The sequence below is a fragment of the Rana temporaria genome, chromosome 1 (assembly GCF_905171775.1).
Source record: "Rana temporaria chromosome 1, aRanTem1.1, whole genome shotgun sequence".
Taxonomy (NCBI): domain Eukaryota; kingdom Metazoa; phylum Chordata; class Amphibia; order Anura; family Ranidae; genus Rana; species Rana temporaria.
Genome location: NC_053489.1, coordinates 254,358,600 through 254,381,545, shown reverse-complemented (window position 1 = coordinate 254,381,545; position 22,946 = coordinate 254,358,600). Strand labels below are relative to the sequence as shown.

General features: G+C 46.1%; 1 protein-coding gene across 2 annotated transcripts in view; it reads right to left on the bottom strand.

The window, feature by feature from the left end:
* Positions 1-15,144: 15,144 nt before the first annotated feature.
* The window catches only part of C1H14orf93 (chromosome 1 C14orf93 homolog), a 59,144-nt gene continuing 51,342 nt past the window's right edge, over positions 15,145-22,946 (bottom strand). For both annotated transcript variants that reach the window (XM_040354245.1, XM_040354237.1), the window contains exons 6-7: positions 19,586-19,698; positions 15,145-15,753 (exon numbers count right to left, since the gene is read on the bottom strand). In XM_040354245.1, coding sequence (XP_040210179.1) covers positions 15,352-15,753; positions 19,586-19,698 — 515 coding nt within the window. In that variant the 3' untranslated portion in view covers positions 15,145-15,351. The remainder of the gene's footprint in view (positions 15,754-19,585; positions 19,699-22,946) is intronic.

Below are 22,946 nucleotides of genomic sequence, written 5' to 3'. Positions count from 1 at the left end.
CGTCATCGGTAGGCGTGCTGGGCTGTCAGGAGGTGAGCTGCGATCCGGACACTAGAGGGAGCCCTTCCCTTGATCTTCTATTCACGGGACATGGCCTTTACAATGGAAGTGGAGTTCTCCTCTGTAAATAACATTCACCAAAAATAGACCGCCAGGAATCTACTTTTCTGAGCCCACACGTTATCTACACATGAACTGCCAACGTTAAAGTGTATATAAAGCCCAAATTTTCTTGTGCTTGTCTTGGATAGAGTGGTGAGATGTTAGAACCTTTTAGGTCTTCGTTTTTTTCTTTTTAAGTGGTTAAAAACAAAAAAAAACTGCAAGACAAAGGCATAATGAGCTAGTATGCTTAGCATACTAGCTCATTATGTATTACTTACCTCAGATCAAAGCCCCCCCCCTCCGGCCGCGGACGTCTCTCAAGGAGCTTACTTCCGGGTATCGTGGCTCGGGCGCTGTGATTGGCCAGAGCTGCAATGACATCACATGTGCACGGGAGCCACCGGTAACGGCACGTCTAACTGAAGCAGCGTTCCATTATTTCAGTGCGCATGTGTCGATCACTTCGGCACATGCAGACACAGGGGGGTATCTCCTAAACCGTACAGGTTTAGGAGATATGCAGGGTAGCTACAGCTTATTATAGGCTTACCTGTAGCATAAAGTGTGTTGTAAGAGTTTACAACCACTTTAAGGCTTCTCTCACATGAAGTACTACAGAATATGTCTGGGTGAGAGCCAGATTAGCCTGTATAGGGATCCCTATTGGTGTCATATGGGACACATGAGGTGCACAGATAAAGGTCCTGCTCCAAGGGCCCCATTCACACAGTGAGTGCTGGATTTTGTTCAATCTTTGGGCACTTTCACACTGGTTCGCTTCAAAACTGCCAGTAAAATGCCTATGCGTTAATGGAGTGTTTTTGCTGCACTTCAGCCCCAAGCCTCTTTCTGAGATTTGGGGCCAGATCCACAGAGATTTAGATCGGCGCAGCGTATGTGAGATACGCTACGCCGCTGTAACTTACTTTGGGCTGGTTCGAATCCTCAACGAATTTGCGCCGTAAGTTACGGCGGCGTAGCGTATCTCTGGTGGCCTAATTCAAATTGGCGATCAGGGGTGGGTTTCATTTAAATGAAGCGCGTCCCCGCGTCGAATGAACTGCGCATGCGTCATCCAGAAATTTCCCGCCGTGCTTTGCGCGAAATGGCTTTTAAGTTAGACGTGAGTTATGTCCATCCCTATTCACGGACGACTTACGCAAAAAAAAAAAATCAAATTTTGACGCGGGAACGACGGCAATACTTAAAGCGGGGGTTCATCCATACATAACACTTTTTACCCTTAGATGGATGCTCGTTTTGTCTAGGGGAATCGGCCAGTTGTTTTAAAATATGAGCTGTACTTACCGTTTAAGAGATGCATCTTCTCCGCCGCTTCCGGGTATGGGCTGCGGGAATGGGCGTTCCTATTTTGATTGACAGTCTTCCGAGAGGCTTCCGACGGTCGCATCCATCGCGTCACGATTTTCCGAAAGAAGCCGAACGTCGGTGCGCAGGCGCAGTATAGAGCCGCACCGACGTTCGGCTACTAGTGACGCGATGGATGCGACCGTCGGAAGCCTCTCGGAAGACTGTCAATCAAGAAGGAACGCCCGCTCCCGAAGACCCATACCCGGAAGCGACGGAGAAGATGCATCTCGTAAGTACAGCTCATATTTTAAAACAACTAGCCGATTCCCCTAGACAAAACGAGCCTCCATCTAAGGGGAAAAAGTGTTTTATGGGTGAACTCCCGCTTTAACATGGCAAGTCTATGTATATGCCGCAAAATACCAGCTTTAACTATACGCCGGAAAAAGCCGACTACAGACGACGTTAGAAAATGTGACGGCCGCGCGTACATTCGTGGATCGTCGTAATTCGCTAATTTGCATACCCGACGCTGAAAACGACGCGAACCCCACCCAGCGGGCGTCGAAGTATTGCATCTAAGATCCGAAGGCGTACGAAGCCGTACGCCTGTCGGATCTTACCCAGATGCCGTCGTATCTTGATTTGAGGATTCAAACTAAAGATACGACGCGGTAAATTTTGAAAGTACGCCGGCGTATCAGTAGATACGCCGGCGTACTTGCTCTGTGAATCTGGCCCGTGGTATTTACAAGTTAAAAAAAAAAAACATTTTATTTGCTAGAAAATTACTTAGAACCCCCAAACATTATATATATATATATATTTTTTTCTCTAAGGCCGAGTACTCACGAGCAAACATGTCCGATGAAACCGGTCGGCGGACCGTTTTCATCGGACATGTCTGCCCGGGGACTGCCAGGGGACTTCTGTTCGATGGCTGTACACACCATCGAACAGAGGTCCGCGCGTAAACAATACGCGGGGCGTGTCCGCGGTGTCGCCGCGTCGATGACGCGGTGTCGCCGCGACAATGACGCGGCGACGTGGGCGGCCTGCCTTTAAAATGCTTCCACGCATGCGTCAAAGTCATTCGACGCATGCGAGGGATGGCGGGCGGCAGGACATGTACGGTAGGTCTGTACAGACGACCGTACATGTCCGGGCGGACAGGTTTCCAGCTGGAAACCTGTCCGATCCGGCCGAAAATGGTCCGCTTGGGCCTACACATGGCCAAACATGTCTGCTGAAACTGGTCGTGAGTACGGGGCCTAACACCCTAGATAATAAAATGGCGGTCGTTGCAATACTTTGTCACACCGTATTTGCACAGCGGTCCTTTAAGCGCACTTTTTTTGGAAAAATTTACTCTTTTTAATAAAAAAATAAGACAACAGTAAAGTAAGCCCAATTTTTTTTTGTATATTGTGAAAGATAATGTTACGCTGAGTAAATTGATACCCATTATGTCACACTTCAAAGTTGCACCCGCTCGTGGAATGGCGACAAACTTTGACCCTTAAAAATGCAATAAAAAAAATACTTTTAAGAGCATTGGGCGGAAGTGACGTTTTGACGTTGCTTCCACCCTGCAATGATATAGAGACGGGTGGGGGCCATCTTACCGTCACTCGTCTCCATGTCACACAAGTGAACAGACCCAATCGCCTTCCGCCGCTACAGGTGAGCGGCGGGGGGCATCGGGGAGGGGCGGGAGTGATAAAAGTGATTTTGCGGCAATAAAAGTGATCTTGCGGCGAATCCGCCACAGAGACAACTTTTATCTTGAAGTGGATCACTGGCTCTTGAAGAGGATACCAGGGTTATGATAGCTACCCGCTACCATAGCAACTGTATTCCTCTTCAGTACTGACGTAAAAACGACGGCGGGCGGTCCGGAAGTGGTTAAAGGACATGTGACTTAAAAACCCTAAGCAGGAGCGCTTTTGAAGCGGTTCTTATTCATTTCAAAAGGGAGGAGTGTTTTTGGTGCAGTTTTTTTAACTCCCTAAATATGCTCCAAAAAAGCTATGATCTTTTTTTCACTGCAACGGAAGCGAACCGGCCGAGTGTGAACACATTCCTAGATTTTAAAGGGAAGCATTTTTCTTAACGCAAAAGCACTTGAAAAACTAAGTGTGAAAGGACCCTTTAGGTTTTTACTTCTGTTAATGTCCCCATTAGGCAGATTCACTCTCTCTATTTAGGCTGTTTAGATGTGCAGTAGGGATGAGCTTCGTGTTCGAGTCGAACCCATGTTCGACTCGAACATCGTATGTTCGACCGTTCGCCGAATTACGAACGTTACGGGCCGTTCGCTCCAAATTCGAGTGGCGTGTCACGGCCCATAATTCACTGCGGCATCGCAGTGCATTGCTGGCTGATGATTGATTGGCCAAGCATGCACTATGACCCGCATGCTTGGCCAATCACAGCACACAAAAAACGGAGAGCCATAATTGGCCAAAGCCAGGGTGGCTTTGGCCAATTATGGCTCAGGGGTTTAGTACACTCCCCACACTATAAAAGGTTGCCTGCAGGTCGGACTTGTGTAGTGTGTTGCGGCGGTGGTTAGAGATAGAGAGAGAGAGAGAGTGTCATTTTTTTCTAGGTAGATAGAGCAGGCAGGCTAGTCAGTTAAAGTTACAGGGCCAAATTCAAAACGGCGATACGATGGCGTATCTCCAGATACGCCGTCGTATCTCTGAGTGTGCGTGGTCGTATCTATGCGCCTGATTCAGAGAATCAGTTACGCATAGATTTCCCTAAGATCCGACCGGCGTAAGTGTCTTACACCGTCGTATCTTAGGCTGCATATTTACGCTGGCCACTAGGTGGCGCTTCCGTATAGTTCCGCAATGAATATGCTAATTAGGTATTTACGCCGATTCAGAAACGTATGTCCGCAGGCGCATTTTTTTACGTTGTTTACGTTAGGCTTTTTTCGGCGTAAAGTTACCCCTGCTATATGAGGCATAGCTAATGTTAAGTATGGACGTCGTTCCCGCGTTGAGTTTTGAAAATTTTACGTCGTTTGCGTAAGTTGTTCGCGAATAGGGCTGTACGTAAGTTACGCTCACGTCTAAAGCAATGACGACTTGCAGCGTAATTTCGAGCATGCGCACTGGGATTTTTTCACGAACGGCGCATGCGCCGTTCGTAAAATACATCCAGTACGCAGGGTCACCATTCATTTAAATAAAATACGCCCACATCATCCCCATTTGAATTAGGCGGGTGTAACGGCTACCCACTGGTAGTGAGGGGTATCAGCCATTGGAGACGTCCTTTTTGCTGACAAGTTATGATATGCAGGTACCGCCGGTATATCCCATCGAACGCCCTTCCAAGAAACGAGACGGGCTACGTTTGAAGGGTCAAGCAGACTGACTTTATTTGGCATATTTCACCTGCTTATATCTGCTTACAACTGTTACAAGAACAATGACAGTTTCCGCCCCCCCCTTCACCCAGTAGGGGGCTTCAACACAGACCCCCTGAAACAATGACATATCCTTGAATTAATTGACCAGTCTCTAGACCATGGGTCTTCAAACTACGGCCCTCCAGTTGTTCAGGAACTACATTTCCCATCATGCCTAGTCATGTCTGTGAATGTCAGAGTTTTAAAATGCCTCATGGGAGGTGTAGTTCCGCAACAGCTGGAGGGCCGTAGTTTGAGGATCCCTGCTCTAGACGCTTCGGCACCGCAAACCACTTAACATTTCCTGGCCAGGCACATTCCTTTCTCAATAGAATTCAATTAACCTTTAAAACAATTATACATTCACACATACCAGCCTCCGTATTCTGAAGGGATTAACTAAACAAAGGAGAGTCAATTAGCTATGCAAAGGGGCTATTAGCATTCAGCAGTGAAGAGTCCCTTGCATGATTAACCCTTTGAGCTCAGAATACAATGTGGTAAATCCAACTGTAACAAGTCCTGCAGTTATTATCGATGTCCAGGCAGAATAGTCCATGATCCGTTACAGCGGGCTTACGCCGGACAACATACGCTACGCCGCCGTAACTAAGGGCGCAAGTCCTTTCTGAATACAGAACTTGCGCCCTAAATTACGGCGGCGTAACGTATCGCAGATACGTTACGCCCACAGATAGATAGACTAATCTATCTGAATCCGGCCCACAGTGTGTAGAGGATATATATGCATCACAGGTGTTGTATATATATTTATACACTGTATAGTTTAGCTAGATCGGCTCTTCCTAATTTACTGGCAGGCAGGTGATTGTGCTAGCTGCAGTATTCTCACGTGGTGTACTGCCTGTATCCTCTGAAGTGCGCACCTAAAGCTACATGGTGTGTGTACTGCCTTTGTCCTCTGCAGTTTGCACCTAAAGATACGTGGTGTGTACTGCCTGTGTCCTCTGCAGTTTGCACCTCAGGCCTCGTACACACCACCGGATCTATGCGCTGGAATTGATCCGCGGATCAGTTCCAGCGGACAGATCCGGTGGTGTGTACGTCCGAGCGGACATTTTTCGGCGGAAAAAATTCCAGCCGACGGATTTCCAGCGGATAAAAATTTCTTAGCATGCTAAGAAATCTATCCGCTGGAATCCTGTCCAGCGGATTGATCCGGTGGTCTGTACAGACTCACCGGATCAATCCGTCCACTCCTCTCCCTCACATGCGTCGTAATGATTCGACGCATGCGTGGAAGTCTTTATCTTCCAGCGTCGCGCACGTCGCCGCGTCATCATCGCGGCGACGGCGCAACACGTCACCGCGGATGGATTCCGCGCGGGTTTCGATCTGATGGTTAGTACAACCATCAGATCAAAATCCGCCAGAGGATTTATCCGCTGGAACGGTCCGGAGGACCGTTTCCAGCGGATAATCCTCTCGTGTGTATGGGGCCTCAAGCTTCTTGGTGTGTACTGCCTGTGTCCTCTGCAGTTTGCACCTAAAGCTACATAGTGTGTACTGCCTGTGTCCTCTGAAGTGTGCACCTAAAGTTACGTGGTGTGTGTACTGCCTGTGTCCTCTGCAGTTTGCACCTAAAGCTACTTCGTGTGTACTGCCCGTGTCCTCTGCAGTTTGCACCTAAAGCTACGCAGTGTGTACTGCCTGTGTCCTCTGCAGTGTGCACCTAAAGCTATGTGGTGTGTGTACTGCCTTTGTCCTCATCAGCTGGGATCTCCAACCCCACTATACCCTCAGTCCTCTCTGAAGCCTGCACTGATAGGACTGAAGGTGTAGAATTAGGTGTGTCACAGCCTAGTACATGCGGGCAATCTACTATCGGTACACCGATGGCAGATTGTACCAGGCAAATTTCCCTGCCCCAGCTGCTGCAGCGCCAAAAGAAGTTCTCTTCCAGCCATCCACATGCCCAGCGGTTGAATGCTAGCTTAGCTAAATTGCTAGCAGTGCTGCTGCCTTTTCAGTTGGTAGATTCTGCCCCCTTCCATGAGTTTGTGGAATGTGCGGTACCTCAGTTCCCAAACGCCACTTTCTCACGGAATGCTATTCCGGCTCTCTACCGCCATGTGGAAGGCAATGTCCATGCCTCGCTGGACAGGGTGGTCAGTGGTAAGGTGCATATTACCGCTGACTCATGGTCCAGCAGGCATGGACAGGGACATTACCTATCTTTCACGGCCCATTGGGTGACTCTGCTGGCAGCTGAGAAGGATGCAGGACACGGTACAGTAGTGTTGGAGGTTGTTCCGCCACCACGCCTCCAAAATGCTACTACTGATTGTGACACACCTCTCTCCTCCACCCCCTCCTCTTCTTCTTCCTCTGTGACCTCTTCCTGTGCTGATGTGTCCTCGGAACCAACGGTGCTCCGTAGGCGTTCAAGGTTCTGTCAGCTCTGCAGGGGCAGGCTCAGAGGTGGTTGACGCCACGCCAGCTTAAGCCTGGAATGGTGGTTTGCGACAATGGCACCAACCTCCTCTCCGCCCTGCGACAGGGACAACTGACCCATGTGCCCTGTTTTGTTCATGTCCTTAACTTGGTGGTGCAGCGGTTCTTGGGCAGGTACCCGGGCTTACAGGATGTCCTAAAGCAGGCCAGGAAAGTCTGCGTGCATTTCCGACGGTCATATAATGCCAGTGCTCGGCTGGCAGACCTCCAAAGGGAATACAACCTGCCCAAGAACCACCTAATCTGTGACATGCCCACCAGGTGGAACTCTACATTGGCCATGCTGCAGCGGCTGCACACGCAGCAGAGGGCCATCAATGAGTATCTGTGCCAATATGACAGCAGAACTGGGTAAGGGGAGCTTGGTTTTTTTCCCCACGCCAGTGGGCCATGATCAGGGATGCATGCACTGTCCTGTCACCATTTGAGGAGGCCACAAGGATGGTGAGCAGTGACAGTGCATGCATCAGTGAGACTGTCCCTCTTATTCACATGTTGGAGCACACGCTGCGTGGAATAATGGACAGGGCCCTAGAGGGAGGAAGAGGAGGACTTCCTTACCTCTCAAGGCCCCCTTTATCCAGACAGTGTTCCTGCTTGCCTGCCTATCACACAGGAAGAGGAGGAGGATTGTGTCAGCATGGAGGTGGAGCCTAGCACTCAGCAGCAGCAGCAGCAGTCTTCAAGGGATCAATTACAGTCCCAAGAAACCCATGGACTTGTACGTGGCTGGGACGAGGTGGCTGTGAATCATGTCGTCCTCAGTGACCCAGAGGACACCGAATGCCTCAGCAAACCTACGTTGTATGGCCTCCCTGATCCTGCAAAGCCTGCGGAAGGATCCTCGTATTCGTCAAGGAGAAGGATCATTACTGGCTGGCAACTCTCCTTGATCCACGTTACAAGAATAAGGTTGCGGACCTTATCTTGCCGGCGCAGAGGGAGCAGAAGATGAAACATCTTCGGGAGGCCTTGCAGAAAGGTCTGTGCAACGCGTTCCCAGATACTGGGAGGTTACAAAATCCTGGTCCTGGAAAATGTGTTGCTGAGGCTTCGGTCAGTCACAGAAGGAGCAATGGAGAAGGTGGCCGTCTGACAGATGCGTTCAGACAATTTTTTAGTCCGCAGCCCCAAGATATGACCGGTTCCAGCAACCATCGCCAGCGTCTGTTTTACATGGTGCGGCAATACCTAGGGGCAAGATCAGACTCGGACACCTTTCCCACCGAAAATCCTCTGGCTTACTGGGTCTTGAGGATGGATCACTGGCCAGAGCTTGCACAGTACGCAATTGAGCTACTGGCTTGTCCTGCATCCAGCGTTCTTTCAGAACACACATTCAGTGCTGCTGGAGGCTTTGTAACCGATCACAGGGTGCGCCTCTCCACCGACTCGGTCGATCGACTGACCTTCATAAAAATGAATCAGGCTTGTGTCACCACCAGCTACCAAGCACCTGATGCAGATGTAACTGAATCATTTTTTTTGAAATGTCAGATCCCTTCAAGACTGCCTATGCTGATGCTGAGTGACTATCCTGTTATGCTGAGTGATAATCCTTTTCCTCCTCAATGATCATGCTGATAGCTTGTAAGAACATTTTTGGTTCTGTAATTACAATTTTTGATGCAATACTTTGTAGCGGGCTCATTTCTGCACTCCAACTAGAGTATCTGTGAGCAGGGATGGACTGGGACAATAAAATGGCCCTGGACTTGGCGAGGGGGGGGGGGGGGAGGGGGAGGGGAATGTACTGTCTGCCACCACTGGTCATAGTAACTGATGTAATAAGTGTATGAAGATTATGAACTGTGAGTCACAGTTCATAATCTTCATACACATATCACATCAGTAACTATGACCAGTGGTGGCATACTGTATTTACCCCCCCCCCCCCCCCGCCATGATGCATATTAAAAAAATCTGAATGGCAGTCATCACAGATCATAATCTGCATACATCAGATCAAACTGCACTGTAGTCAGATGCCTTAGTCACACTTGTTAACCTTACTTGTTGTTTAACTTGCTGGCAATGGTGCGGTGGTGGCACTGACTGTATCGTCGTTGTATCGCCGTTCTTCGTTCCTCCTCGGTGGTGCTGGCTGCGCCTCCTCTTGTAGCTTGAAGGCCTCTCTCCTCGGGCTCGGCTCCTCCCATGCTCCTCCTCCCATCCCCTCCCGCATACGGCCGTGACCCCTGAGATACGTCACGCCGCTGGGAGGGGAGCAGGGGCGCTCTAAACATAGGAGGAGCCGGAGGGAAGTGGCAGCCGCAGCGTGATGGATGCCGGTTATTGGCTGACGGCGCCGCCGGGTACGTGCAGATACGTGCAGCCAGGTAAATGAATACTGAATCGGAATCACCCAGACATTGACAGTGATTGACAGCCGGCCCAAATCCGACCAGCCCACCGGGAATCTCCCGGTACTCCCGATGGCCAGTCCATCGCTATCTGTGAGGGGTTGCAGTATTGTGGCACCAGTGCCTAAGGCCCAATTTTTCTGCCCCTGTTTAACAGGGGAGTGTAATTACAATTTTTGATGCAATACTTTGCAGCAGGCTCATTCCTGCGCTCCAACTAGAGTATCTGTGAGGGGTTGCAGTGTTGTGACACCAGCACCACCACCACCAACAACAAAGGCCCAATTTTTCTGCCCCTGTTCAACAGGGGCATGTAATTACAATTCTTGATCTAATATTTCACAGCAGGGCCCATTCCTGTGCCCACCAAGAGTAACTGAGGGCTTACAGAGTTGTGGCACCAGCATCACCAACAAAGGCCCAATTTTTCTGCCCCTTTTCAACAGGGGCATGTAATTACAATTCTTGATCTAATATTTCACAGCAGGGCCCATTCCTGCACCCAAGAGTAACTGTAAGGACTTGCAGTGTTGTGGCACCAGCGTCAGCACCAAAGGCCCATTTTTCCTACCACTGTTCAACAATGGCATGTAATTAGAGTTCTGATATAATAGTTCCAGCGCCCGCCGCCCACCAAGACTAACTGTGAGGGCTTACAGTGTTGTGGCAACACCAATACCTAGGGCCCAAATTTCTGCAGAGTATATACGGCAGGCCCCTACTTTCAAACATCCAACTTACAAACAACTCCTACTTGCAAACGGAAGAAGACAACAGGAAGTGAGAGGAAATTTACCCCTAGGAAGGGAAATTCTCTTCAGTAAGAGGTGTCTCCTGTCCACTGATGCTTTATCACCAATCCTTGTTTCAGTAAAAAAAAACAAATTTAAAAAAAATCATTTGTCATTGGGACAGAAAGTGAATTGCAATCTTCTGAACACAGACAGCAAAACAAATGTTACAGGGGTGATAACCCTTCTCTATGTTTTCAGAAAAGCTTAAAGATTGATTTTATAGCTGGAGCTACACTTTAAAAAAGTACCAGTTCACAATTACAAACAGATTCTACTTAACAACAAACCTACAGTCCCTGTCTTGTTTGCACCACCTGTATACTGCTGTTCAAAATATATAGGGCCAAATTGGCTTGTAATGACCTGGGGGAGGGGGGGGGGGAACCCATGCTATTTTTCTCAATGATTTTCATCCATATTGCAGGGACCAGACATTACATTAAAGCCGCAAGCAGTTTTAAATGACCTTTTTCTTATAGTAATCTCATTTTGTGCAGGGACAGTTCTAAACATGTGCCACTTCACAGGCATACTATAGACACCCAGCAGGTACGATATTTAAAGGAATTTTTCTTCTTTTTTTTTTCACTTTAAGCATCATTAAAATAACTGCTCCAGAAAAAAACTACTGTTTTTAAAACTTTTTTTTCCATTGATACATGTTCCCTGGGGCAAGACCCGGGTTCTCAAACCCGTTTTCCGACAATAACTTGCATATTAGGCTTTAAAATTAGCACTTTTGAATTCGAACGTTCAAGTCCCATTGACGTTAATGGGGTTCTAAATGTTCGCGCGAACGTTCGGTCCGTTCGAAGGTTCTGGTGCGAACCGAACGGGGGGGGGGGGGGTTCGGCTCATCCCTAATGTGCAGTTGAGGGGGTCATTAAAAACACTTGGTTGAGCTGTGCTTTTAGTGCACCTCTATACAGAGCAGACACAGACACGGTCTCGTTCTCCTCTAATCGGATGAAAACGGACCGCCTGTTCTGACTTTTTGAAGCCGATTTACTAAAACCGGAGAGTGCAAAATCTGGCAAGCTTTGCAAAGAAACCAATCAGTTTCCAGTTTTTTTTTCTCAAAGCTTAACCCACTGTAACAAGCTGACGTTAGAAGCTGATTGGCTACCATTTACAGCTGCAAATTGTACACTTTCCAGTTTTAGTAAATCAACCCCTCTTGTTTACAAGTAAAAATCTGTGGGCCGGATTCAGAAAAGAGATATGACGGCGTATCTCCTGATAGCCGTTGTATCTCTGTGCCTGATTCATAGAATCAGTTACGCATAGATATCCCTAAGATCCGCCAGGTGTAAGTGTCTTACACCGTCGGATCTTAGGCTGCAATTTCAGGCTGGCCGCTAGGTGGCGCTTCTGTATGTTTGACGCAAGGAATATGCAAATTAGGATTTACGCCGATTCAGAAACGAACGACCGCCCGGCGCTTTTTTTTTATGTCGTTTGCGTTCGGCTTTTTCCAGCGTATAGTTACCCCTGCTATATGAGGCGTAGCTAATGTTAAGTATGGCCGTCGTTCCCGCGCCGAGTTTTGAAATTTTACGTTGTTTGCATAAGTCGTTTGCGAAAACGGCTGGACGTAATTTACTTTCACGTTGAAAGCATGACGATTTGCCGACGTCATTTGGAGCATGCGCACTGGGATTCAGTCGTGGCCGGTGCATGCGCAGTTTGTTCGGCGCGGGGACGTGCATCATTTAAATGATACACGCCCCCTACCCGCCGAATTTGAATTCCGCCGGGAGATTTACGCTACACCGCCGCAACTTTACAGGCAAGTGCTTTGTGAATAAAGCACTTGCCTGAAAAACTTGCGGCGGCGTAACGTAAATGAGATACGTTACGCCAGCAGAAAGATCCGCTGATCTTTCTGAATCTGGCACTGTATCTTTTGCTAGAAAATTACTTATAAAACCCCCAAAATGAAAAACATGTTCTGTACCTGCTTTCAAAGTATTATCTGGCGTTCGGATTTAAATTGTTTGTCATTTAAAGTCCATTTAAAACTAAAGGGTCTGTTTATAAAAAAAGGGACACTGGGAAAAAAAAAAAAGCGGTAGGCCAGGATGACCTCTCCTCTACCCAGCATGCCTCGGTTTGTAGCAAGCAGTACCAAGAGCATGAACATAATCATAGAGGGATACAACCAGTTTTCCCTCAATGGATTCCAAGAAAATAATTTTTACTTGGAGCGTGAAGTAAAATCAGATTTTTTTATTTTCCATTGAGGGACACAGGAGTTCAGATGTTGGGACATTCAAAAGCAGTCCAGCTATGGCATGGGCAACACCACAACTACCACTAACAGGCTCGATAAAGAGAACTGGGGACTACCTGCAGCCCAAGAGCCACCTGAAAGACCAATGTGCAGATCTGAACTAAATAAAGTTGAGCCCCCAACCAGACATGGGGAATCTGCCCACATGACCAGAGGGAGTGCACGAAGAATCAGCCTGATGCTCAAGACCTAAATAGAAAGGTCACCACCCGAGGGAAAATACTCCACGTGAAAGGAATCCTGAACTTGAACCAGCGAAAAGGTGATTAACCAAAAACCCATCACAAACCCAGACTGCTGAGATTGGAACAACCAGATAGGCATGAGGATGAAGCTAATATATATTTTTTTGCGCACGAAAGGTTCTGCTGGTCATTCTGCTGTAGAACTGCAAAGCTCAGGTCTTACCTCAAGCTATAGGTCTAAGAAAGATCCTGATTCCAGCAAAAATCCAACAAAGCATCAACAGCTGGGTAGCAAAGAACAGAAATCTTAACAGCACCACTATGAGTATATTAAGGGCAGACCAAGCGAATAAATCGTCAAGAGACTGCGGTTTAGCCAAAGAAGAAGGTGGACAACTCCCACAAAGTCATGAAGACATACCCAGCTCTTGTTAAGGCATATCAGCAGCCGGAGATTCATGCGTTCTCCCTGTTGACCATCCAGAAAGGCACGGGGTCCTCCAGTGTCAACCTCCAACTGCCACACATGATCTGAGGTGCCACTAAGTGTGTGACCAACTTGTCCTTTTCCTGAGACTACCGGTTGGGAGGAACTGGTTAGTATAATCAGCACTGAGACTTGCGGTTGTTTCTAGAGTAGGAACCAGCCTACCTCTACTGTTGGAGGAAGGACTCCTAATTTATTGTTGTGAAGGCACCTAGATGGTGTCCAATGGAGTCCAAACCAGGAGACCTGTCCATAGTGGGGTCTTAGGATGGAGAAGAAACCCCTTGTTCAGGAAGCCTAGAAAATAGCCCCAGGAATAACTGTTCTCCAATGTGCAAAATATGGAGAGAAGAAAATAAGTTCATTCTCCTAGGAAACTAGCATAAAACTATGGCATATTGGGTAGAGGAAGGGTTATCTTGGAGCTAGCCTACAAATGTTTGTTGGTTAGTGGCAAATTCTCCTGTAGACAGCAATATAGCCCAAAAGTATTTGGCCCCGTACTCACGACCAAACATGTCTGCTGAAACTGGTCCGCAGACCAGTTTCAGCAGACATGTTTGGCCGTGTGTAGGCCCGAGCGGACCATTTTCGGGCGTCTGTACAGACCTACCGTACATGTCCGGCCGCCCGCCATCCCTCGCATGCGTCGAATGACTTCGACGCATGCGTGGAAGCATTTTAAAGGCAGGCCGCCCACGTCGCCGCGTCATTGTCGCGGCGACACCACGTTATTGACGCGGCGACACCGCGGACACGCCCCGCGTACTGTTTACGCGCGGACCTCTGTTCGATGGTGTGTACAGCCATCGAACAGAAGTCCCCGGGCAGACATGTCCGATGAAAACGTTCCGCGGACCGGTTTCATCGGACATGTCTGCTCGTGAGTACTCGGCCTTAGAGTTCCCTGTCCCTCAAGCAGTAGTGTATTAAGGTTTTGTGCTGCCCTAGGCCTGACTATACTCGTGCACCCCTTAATTTTAATATGACACACCCCTTTCTGGCAAGGTCACACCCCTTGCTGTTTAAGACCCCGCCCTGACATTTTCGAGTGGGGAGTTCTGACGGCCTGGGGGGGGGCAATGAATTCCCTTAATTTGCATAGATTTCCCCTCACTTCCTGTTTGACTATGGGCCAGGAAGTGAAGAGAAATCTCTGCAATGGAACAGGGATGGTAAAAAATAAACTGACAGGGGCTATAACCCTCCCTTATATTATCCCCGAAAAAAGTGTTGTCTATAGTTCTGCTTTAAGCACAAATTTCTGATGATTTTATGGAGAGGACTAAGAAGATATAACCATGCCAATGGTGCAGCAGAAAACATATAGCATAGTGAGGAAGGTTTGTGGTCCAGGATGATAGGACGGTCAAAATTAGAAACAGTGCTTTAAGTCAAAACAAACCAAAATGTTTTTTTAGAAGCCATTGACTCCTTTTCCCTGATCAATCTTTATCTAATATATAGGAGTGATGATCTTATTAAAGAACATTTTCTACAAATGAACCATGTCTGCAAATAATTGAAGGAAATAGGATTATCTTGATCTGCTGAAAGGCTATTGCTTAGTACCCATGACCATCATGAATTTCTATTCACTTATATTTATACTATGTCTAGACATACAGCATGCAAATCTTGGTTACATATTTTACAACAAACTATGCAGAAAATAGATAAGCTTCTGCCAAATAAAGACACACAACGTAAAAAATAACATTTTATTTTGCTTTCATCAAATCGAAGCGCTGCTGGACCCATTTCATGAACACAAATGCAGTTTTTTTAAATATTTGCCATAGACATTAGCCCTTTCACATAGCTCACCTTCGCCGTTAATGCCTTCTTTCACAGTGTTGTATTGTGTAACCTCTGCTAAAAAGAAAAGTTTGTGCATTTATGGTTCATAAAGTCTTATTCATCTTTTTCTACTTTTATCTGTATAAATGAATTGAGATCAGGACAAAAGGGTTTTCTTCCCTGTGCACCTCCCGTTAGTTCCTCTTCAGTCACCTCCCTTTCCCAGTCAGGATTATAAAGGTGAGGGGGCAAAAGCTGAATCTCAGCAGAAGGCAGTCGGTCAGAGAGAGAACCGTAGACACGATTGCTTTTATTGCCATGTTTAGAATGCGAGTCAATGCTGTAACAGAGTCTTGAGAGCTCTGGTGATCGGAAACGAGGTGGTCGGGCTACCCATACCCCCGGCTCAGACAGACTGTCCTCTTCATCAGACATTAACTCTTCCGTAACACCCTCCCACAAGGCTTGGTCTTCAGGAGAAAATTGTTGCACACCCCATGATCGGTTTGCAAAAAGCTGTACAAATAAGAGATAAGACCATTGTTAGTACCAGATCTTTTAAAAAACATATTTATAATACACCTCGTGCCACTGGGTGGTTCTGCTCATTCCTCCAATGTATCTATGGAGGAAGCCATATTTCCTGCCCTCCCAATATTGGGCATGTCTGCCTTTGTTCATCTCCATTACAAGGTGGTGATGAGAGGAGTAGTTCACATAAATAAGGAAATAAAGTTTTATGCTTCCAAGTCAGCTTGCAGGAGGTGACCAGGACACTGTGGGGTTGATTTACTAAAACTGGAGAGTGCAAAATCTGGTGCAACTGTGCATGTCAATCAGCTGCGAATTTCAGCTTCTTCAATTAACCACTTGCCAACCGCTGCACACCGTAATACATCGGCAACAATGGCAGTGGTGGACAAATGGGCATACCGGTACATCATTAAATCGTGAGCGCACGTACCCGCCACATGCTCTGTGAGCGTGCCTGTGGGTCCCGTGGACTGTATGTCCGCCGTGGGCCCGCGATCGTGTCATGGAGCGGCACAACGGGGAGATGCCTATGTAAACAAGGCATTTTACTGTTCTGACTAGCAACATGACAGGGATCTACTGCTTCCTGTTACCGGGGGCAGTGATGACACCCCCCCCCCCTCTACAGTTAGAATCACTCCCTAGGACACACTTAACCCCTTGATGCATACTAGTTTATTATGCCTTTGTCTTACAGGGGTTTTTTTTGTGATTGTAAAGGCAGAAGGTTTTTTATAATAATGCATTCTATGCATTAAAGTGGAGGTTTACCCCAAAAATAAATTTTTAACATTAGATTGGGCCTAATTACGGGAAGCAGAATCGGGTGTTTTGTTTAAAATCAATGCAGTACTTACCGTTTTAGAGATAGATGTTCTCCGTGGCTTCCGGGTATGGGCTGCGGGACTGGGCGTTCCTATTTGATTGACAGCCTTCCGATCCGTCGCATACAGCGCGTCACCAGTTTCCGAAAGTAGCCGAACGTCGGTGCGCAGGCGCCGTATAGAGCCGCACCGACGTTCGGCAACTCGTGACGTGCTGTATGCGACCGTCGGAAGGCTGTCAATCAAATAGGAACGCCCAGTCCCGCAGCCCATACCCGGAAGCCACGGAGAACGCCCAGTCCCGAAGACCATACCCGGAAGCGGCGGAGAACATCTATCTCTAAAACGGTAAGTACTGCATTGATTTTAAACAAAACACCCGATTCTGCTTCCTGTAATTAGGCACAATCTAATGTTAAAACATTTTTTTCGGGTGAACCCCCGCTTTAAGATAAAAAGCCTTCTGTGTGCAGCAGCCCCCCTCACCCCCCTCCCCTAATACTTACCTCTAGATCCAGCAATGTTGCAGGAGTGTCTCAGGTGCCCGCGACTCCCCTCCTCATTGGCTGAGACAGCAGCACGGCGCCATTGCGGCTCGGCTCTGATGCCTCCATAGCAAGCTGCTTGCTGTGGGGGCACTCAACAGGAGGGAGGGATCGGAGAAGAGGAGGATCTAAAATGCTCTGTGCAAAACCACTGCATAGGGAAGGCAAGTAAAACATAACGGCCGGGATTCAGAAAGGACTTACGACGACGTATTCAGGAACTGAGATACGCCTGAAATTTGCCAAGATACGACCGACGTAAGTCTCCTACGCCGTCGTATCTTGGGTGAATAATTCCGCTGGCCGCAAGGGGCGCTTCCGTAGATTTACGCGTTGAATATGCAAATTCCTAGATACGCCGATTCACGAATGTACTTGCGCCCGTCGGATTTAGCTACACCGTTTACGTAAGGCTTACATCCGGCGTAAAGTTACCCCTGTTATATGAGGCGTTTACGTAAGTGGTACGTGAATGGGGCTGGGTGTAGGTTACGTTCACGTCGTTGCCATTGAGCCGTCGTATCTTAGGGCGTAAATTCGACGTGATTCTGAGCATGTGCGCACATGCGCCGTTCGTACAGCGCTTCATTTACATGGGGTCACGATTCATTATAACACAACACGCCCACTACCAGCCTACTTTGAATTACGCGGGCTTACGCCGGCCCATTTACATTACGCCGCCATAACTTAGGGAGCAAGTGCTTTGTGAATACTGTACTTGCCTCTCTATGTTACGTCGGCGTAGCGCATATAAGATGCGCTACGCCCGCTCAAAGATACGCCAATGTATCTGAATCCCGGCCAACATGTCTGTTATTTTTTATTTTTTTATTTTTTTCCACCTCAGACTTAACCACAGCAAGAGACTTACTCATGATTTTATTCATAATTCAGTCTCTACTTTTGGTCTTGCATCATTTGTGGTATTTCAAATATTATTTTAACAAAAAAATAAACAAACCAAGATTTTACAATTCCTTTAAGCTTTGACAAAAAAACTGGAAGCTGACTGGTTTCTATACAGAGGTGCACCATATTTTGCACTCTCCAGTTTTAGTTAATCAAACCCTGTATTTCTGGCAAAATCAGGTATTTCTGTACTTGCTGAAAATGTTCTACCGAATAAATAAAAAAATGCAGCCATCACATGTAATAAATGGTGTGCTGCAATATAATACATTTTTTCTTTGGAATTAGTAATAGTTAGGCAATCATCAGGGCTAAGGAATTAGGAAGGGATGAGGATGGGGATGGAGATAGAGATAAGGATGGGGATGGAGATAGAGATGAGGATGGGGATGGAGATAGAGATGAGGATGGGGATCGAGATAGAGATGAGGATGGGGGTGGAGATAGAGATGAGGATGGGGATGGAGATAGAGATGAGGATGGGGGTGGAGATAGAGATGAGGATGGAGATAGAGATGAGGATGGGGATGGAGATAGAGATGAGGATGGAGATAGAGATGAGGATGGAGATAGAGATGAGGATGGAGATAGAGATGAGGATGGGGATGGAGATAGAGATGAGGATGGGGGTGGAGATAGAGATGAGGATGGAGATAGAGATGGGGATGGAGATAGAGATGAGGATGGGGATGGAGATAGAGATGAGGATGGGGATGTTGCACAACACTGCTGACAATCGCACATGATAGCAGAAGCAGACCAGGAAGCCAGTACTGTCTTAACAGTTTATCACTGTGACAAGCCAAGATGAGTTGCAATCAACATTTATTTGGCTGAGCTGGCTCTTTACACCAGAATAATTTTACACACATTGTAAATGTTTTCAGAAGGTCTTTCACATACTGTAACTTCTTCATTTTAAGTTTAATTGTCCTTTAAGTGGGTTGAAAATCTGCCCAGGCAGTTCTAAGCCTCTTGGTAAAGAGCACATTTTAATTGTCCTTTAAGGTCAAATTCAGCTTGTAGTTCCAGTAATAGAAGTAGGCACGGTGACAAAGAGTGATATATAAAGAGACTGTAATGACAGTGGAAAGAAAAGAGAGAGACAATGCGTCACTACTACCAGTGCATGCTAAAGAATTAAAGGATAATGCAAAAGACAGGGACTACAGAATGTTCTAGTAAAATGTGCATTAGCTAGAAGAACAATTGTTATGGCATATTTAGCTTCATTTATCAGTCTGAAAGCATATTTGTCTGAGTTGCTCAAAGCAACACTTCACCTCCTCACTGCATGCTTTAACTTTCACAATGCTGACCTACCGCAACACAATCTTAGCCCCATTCACTTGAATAGGCCATGTTTGGTGGAGGTACCCCTGCCAAAAGCAACATGCCATTTGATTCTGGGTACAGCCCTGTGCATTGATGTGTTTAGGTGGGTGGCCGGGGGTGGTAAAACCATGACTCAAACAGCTGAAGGTCAGTTATGTCACACACAAAATAAATTGCAGATTTCTTTAGCTCCCTGACCCTGTATCGTCGGCTCCTCAGCTTCTTTTCTTCTTTCTCTCGCAGACTCTTAAACGGATTCATGGAGTTTCGATATTCTCTCCTTTTTGTCAAAAAGTAGGCAACACAGGCACCTGCAGGAATAGTACTGATCCGTGAGCAGAGAAATAAATATGTACACGTGATTTATGACTATGACCAGATGTTAAAGCTGATGTTTAGGTATTGTTTTTTTCCCCCTAGCTTGGACTTATGTAAGTATGCATGTGCCATACCAGGTGATCCCTGCAGAAGTTGGAAATCACTGTAGTAGGCACCGCTACTACAGTGATTCCCACTAGCTTTACTGAACATAGGGGGACACTCACTCAGCGTGGGTGTCATTCACATAATGCCTTGCAGTTTTTTAAAGAAATACCAGGTGTTCTCTGATTGGATAAAATCGAGATTGTGACCTCACTGTTTCGCCTCTCCAACTCGTTCAATCAGAAAACACTTTGATAGCAGAAGCAGACCCGGGGAAAATGAAAAGTGTTCTCTGAATGGTGCTGTGCCAAGCATACAACCCCCTGTGATCACTATGCAGCTGCTCAGCACAAGACCCCTATTTTAGCAGTAATCTCTAAATCTCTAAATCTACTACAGTGATTCTCTGTTGCCAAGTATGGCACAAGCATACTTATAATACTGGACTAATATAACTATGCAAAAAAAAAAAAAACACATACATAAAAATGTTAGCTTTAAAAATCTTTTCACAAATTCTTTCACAAACTACTAATAAAATTGCACGGTTTATCAGTACAATAATACATTTGATGAGTGCTCCCAAACGCCTTACCAGCTTATGCTGTGTACATATTGCTCTAGGTTATGCCAGTCCCACTTGCTACAGTAACTTAACGCGACTTGTGCATGCGCAGTAGGGAACCGGGCAGTGAAGCCGCGGCGCTTCACTTCCTGGTTCCCTCACCGAGGATTGGCAGTGGGGGCAGCCGAGAGACGAGCGATTGCTCATCTTCGGCTGCCATAATCGCGGGCACCCTGGAAAAGTAAGTGTCCATTTATTAAAAGTCAGAAGCTGCCGTATTTGTAGCTGCTGGATTTTAATATTTTTTGTTTAGGTGGACCTCCACTTTAATTCCTTCCCTGCCATTAGTACAGAGTCAGTGCATATTTTTTTTAGCACTGATCACTGTGGATCCGACTTTGATGATATTGATGGGCTAAAAGTTGGGCCAAAGTAGTGCAGGAACCTTTTCTAAAGTCAGACTGACATGTATCGTGCCAATTAAGACAGCTCTCATAGGAAACCATTGATTTGTACACGTCACGTGACATGTGCTCCCAAGGTTAGCGCGTATGCTGCACCAGTGTGAACCGGGCCTTAGTGTCACGAGTCGTCAAAGGTGTCAGTTAGTGTCCAATTTGTCCATCACAATATCACAGTCCCGCTATAAGTCGCTGATCGCCACCATTACTAGTAAGAAATAATAAAAAAAAAAATCCATAAATATATTCCCTATTTTTTAGGCGCTATAACTTTTGCACAAAACCAATATACGCTTATTGGGTTTTCTTTAACCAAAAATAAGTAGCAGAATACATATTGGCCTAAATTGATAAAGATTTTTTTTTTTTTATTTTACATTTTTTATTGGATCTGTTTTATAGCAGAAAGTAAAAAAAAAAAGTTTTTTTTATTTTTTATTTTGTTGACCTTTTTTTGTTTATAGCGCGAAAAATAAAAAAATGCAGGAGGTGATCAAATACCACCAAAAGAAAGCTCTATTTGTGGGAAAAAAGGACATCAATTTTATTTGTGTAAAACGTCCCATGACCGCGCAATTGTCAGTTAAAGTAACGCAGTGCCGTATCGCAAAAAATGGCCTGGTCATGAAGGGGGTAAATCTTCCGGAGGTCGAGTGGTTAATCACCACTGGGTTTTTACATTTTGCATGTAAATGAAAAACCATCAATGTAATACAAAAAAAAAAGTGGCTTCCATTCATGACAGTTTTGCTTACATGTATTTATGTAATCGCTATGATTGGTCACTGGTCAGGTACCCGAGCACTGTCATGTGGACACAGCGGATCCGTTTTCATGCCACTGCTTGTCCCAGGGTACATGCCAGTGATGCACCAGTACGTGGCTCAGCCTGCAGCTGCCGCCCACCCACAGTAAATGTACTTTGGGTGGACGGCAAGTGTTTAAAACAAAAAAAATATTGTTAATAATATTAAATTACAAAATAGCATCTTTAATATTTATACATGTTGTGTGATTTCCTTAAAAAAAGCAGGGTTTTCCATTAATACGGTTTTACAATATAACTGTATGTGGTGTGCAGACCTGTGTATTTGTGACACGTCTTATTTATTGGATCTGTGTCTTTGCTATCATTATGTAACAGACATACTTTATTTTAAAAGGCTCTTAGAACTGCACTGCCACCTGGCTACTCAATAAAGCATCATAATAAAAATGAAGACCTACAGCTATTTATCGATTACACAGTTTAGTGCAAATCTACTGTTTCTTTCAATTAGCTCATCATATTAAACATCTGCAGGCAGTTAAATATATTTCAGTGATGCAGAACTTCCTTCATTTTCAGTATGTGAATGATTATTATGCCCATTCTGGAGCTTTTAAAACTCTGCCTGTATATAGCAAACAAGTAGCTGTTATGGACACCTCTAGCATATCCTCTGTTCCTATACATGTCATTGTAATACCATTGTGGCTCCCATTTCTAGTATGCTTTAACCCCCCTGGCGGTGTTCCCGAGTCTGACTCGGGGTGAGATTTTTGGGCTACGATCGGTAACCCTGAGTCAGACTCGGGTTTGCCTCGCAGAATCCACAGGCTTGGTTTACTTACCTTGTCCCTGGATCCAGCGATGCCACCGCGCTGTGTGAGCGAGCGGGGCCTCTATGTGCCGCCGATCTCCGTTCCCTGCGACGTTACGAAGCACGGGGGCGGAGAACGGCGCCAAATTCAAAAAGGTAAACAAACACAATACATACAGTATACTGTAATCTTATAGATTACAGTACTGTATGTAAAAAAAACACACCCCCCTTGTCCCTAGTGGTCTGCCCAGTGTCCTGCATGTACTTTTATATAATAAAAACCTTTCTTTCTGCCTGCAAACTGTAGATTGTCCATAGCAACCAAAAGTGTCCCTTTATGTCAAAAATTGTTTTAGATCAGCTAGAAAACAGCGATAATAAATTATAATCACTTGCAGAATAGTGCGATAGCGATTTGTGGGGAAATTCATCATAAAAAAAAAATAATGACAGCGACAATTCTGCAACTGAGCAAATTTCAGTGATTTTGAGTTGATTACATTATTGAATAATTGTTATTATAA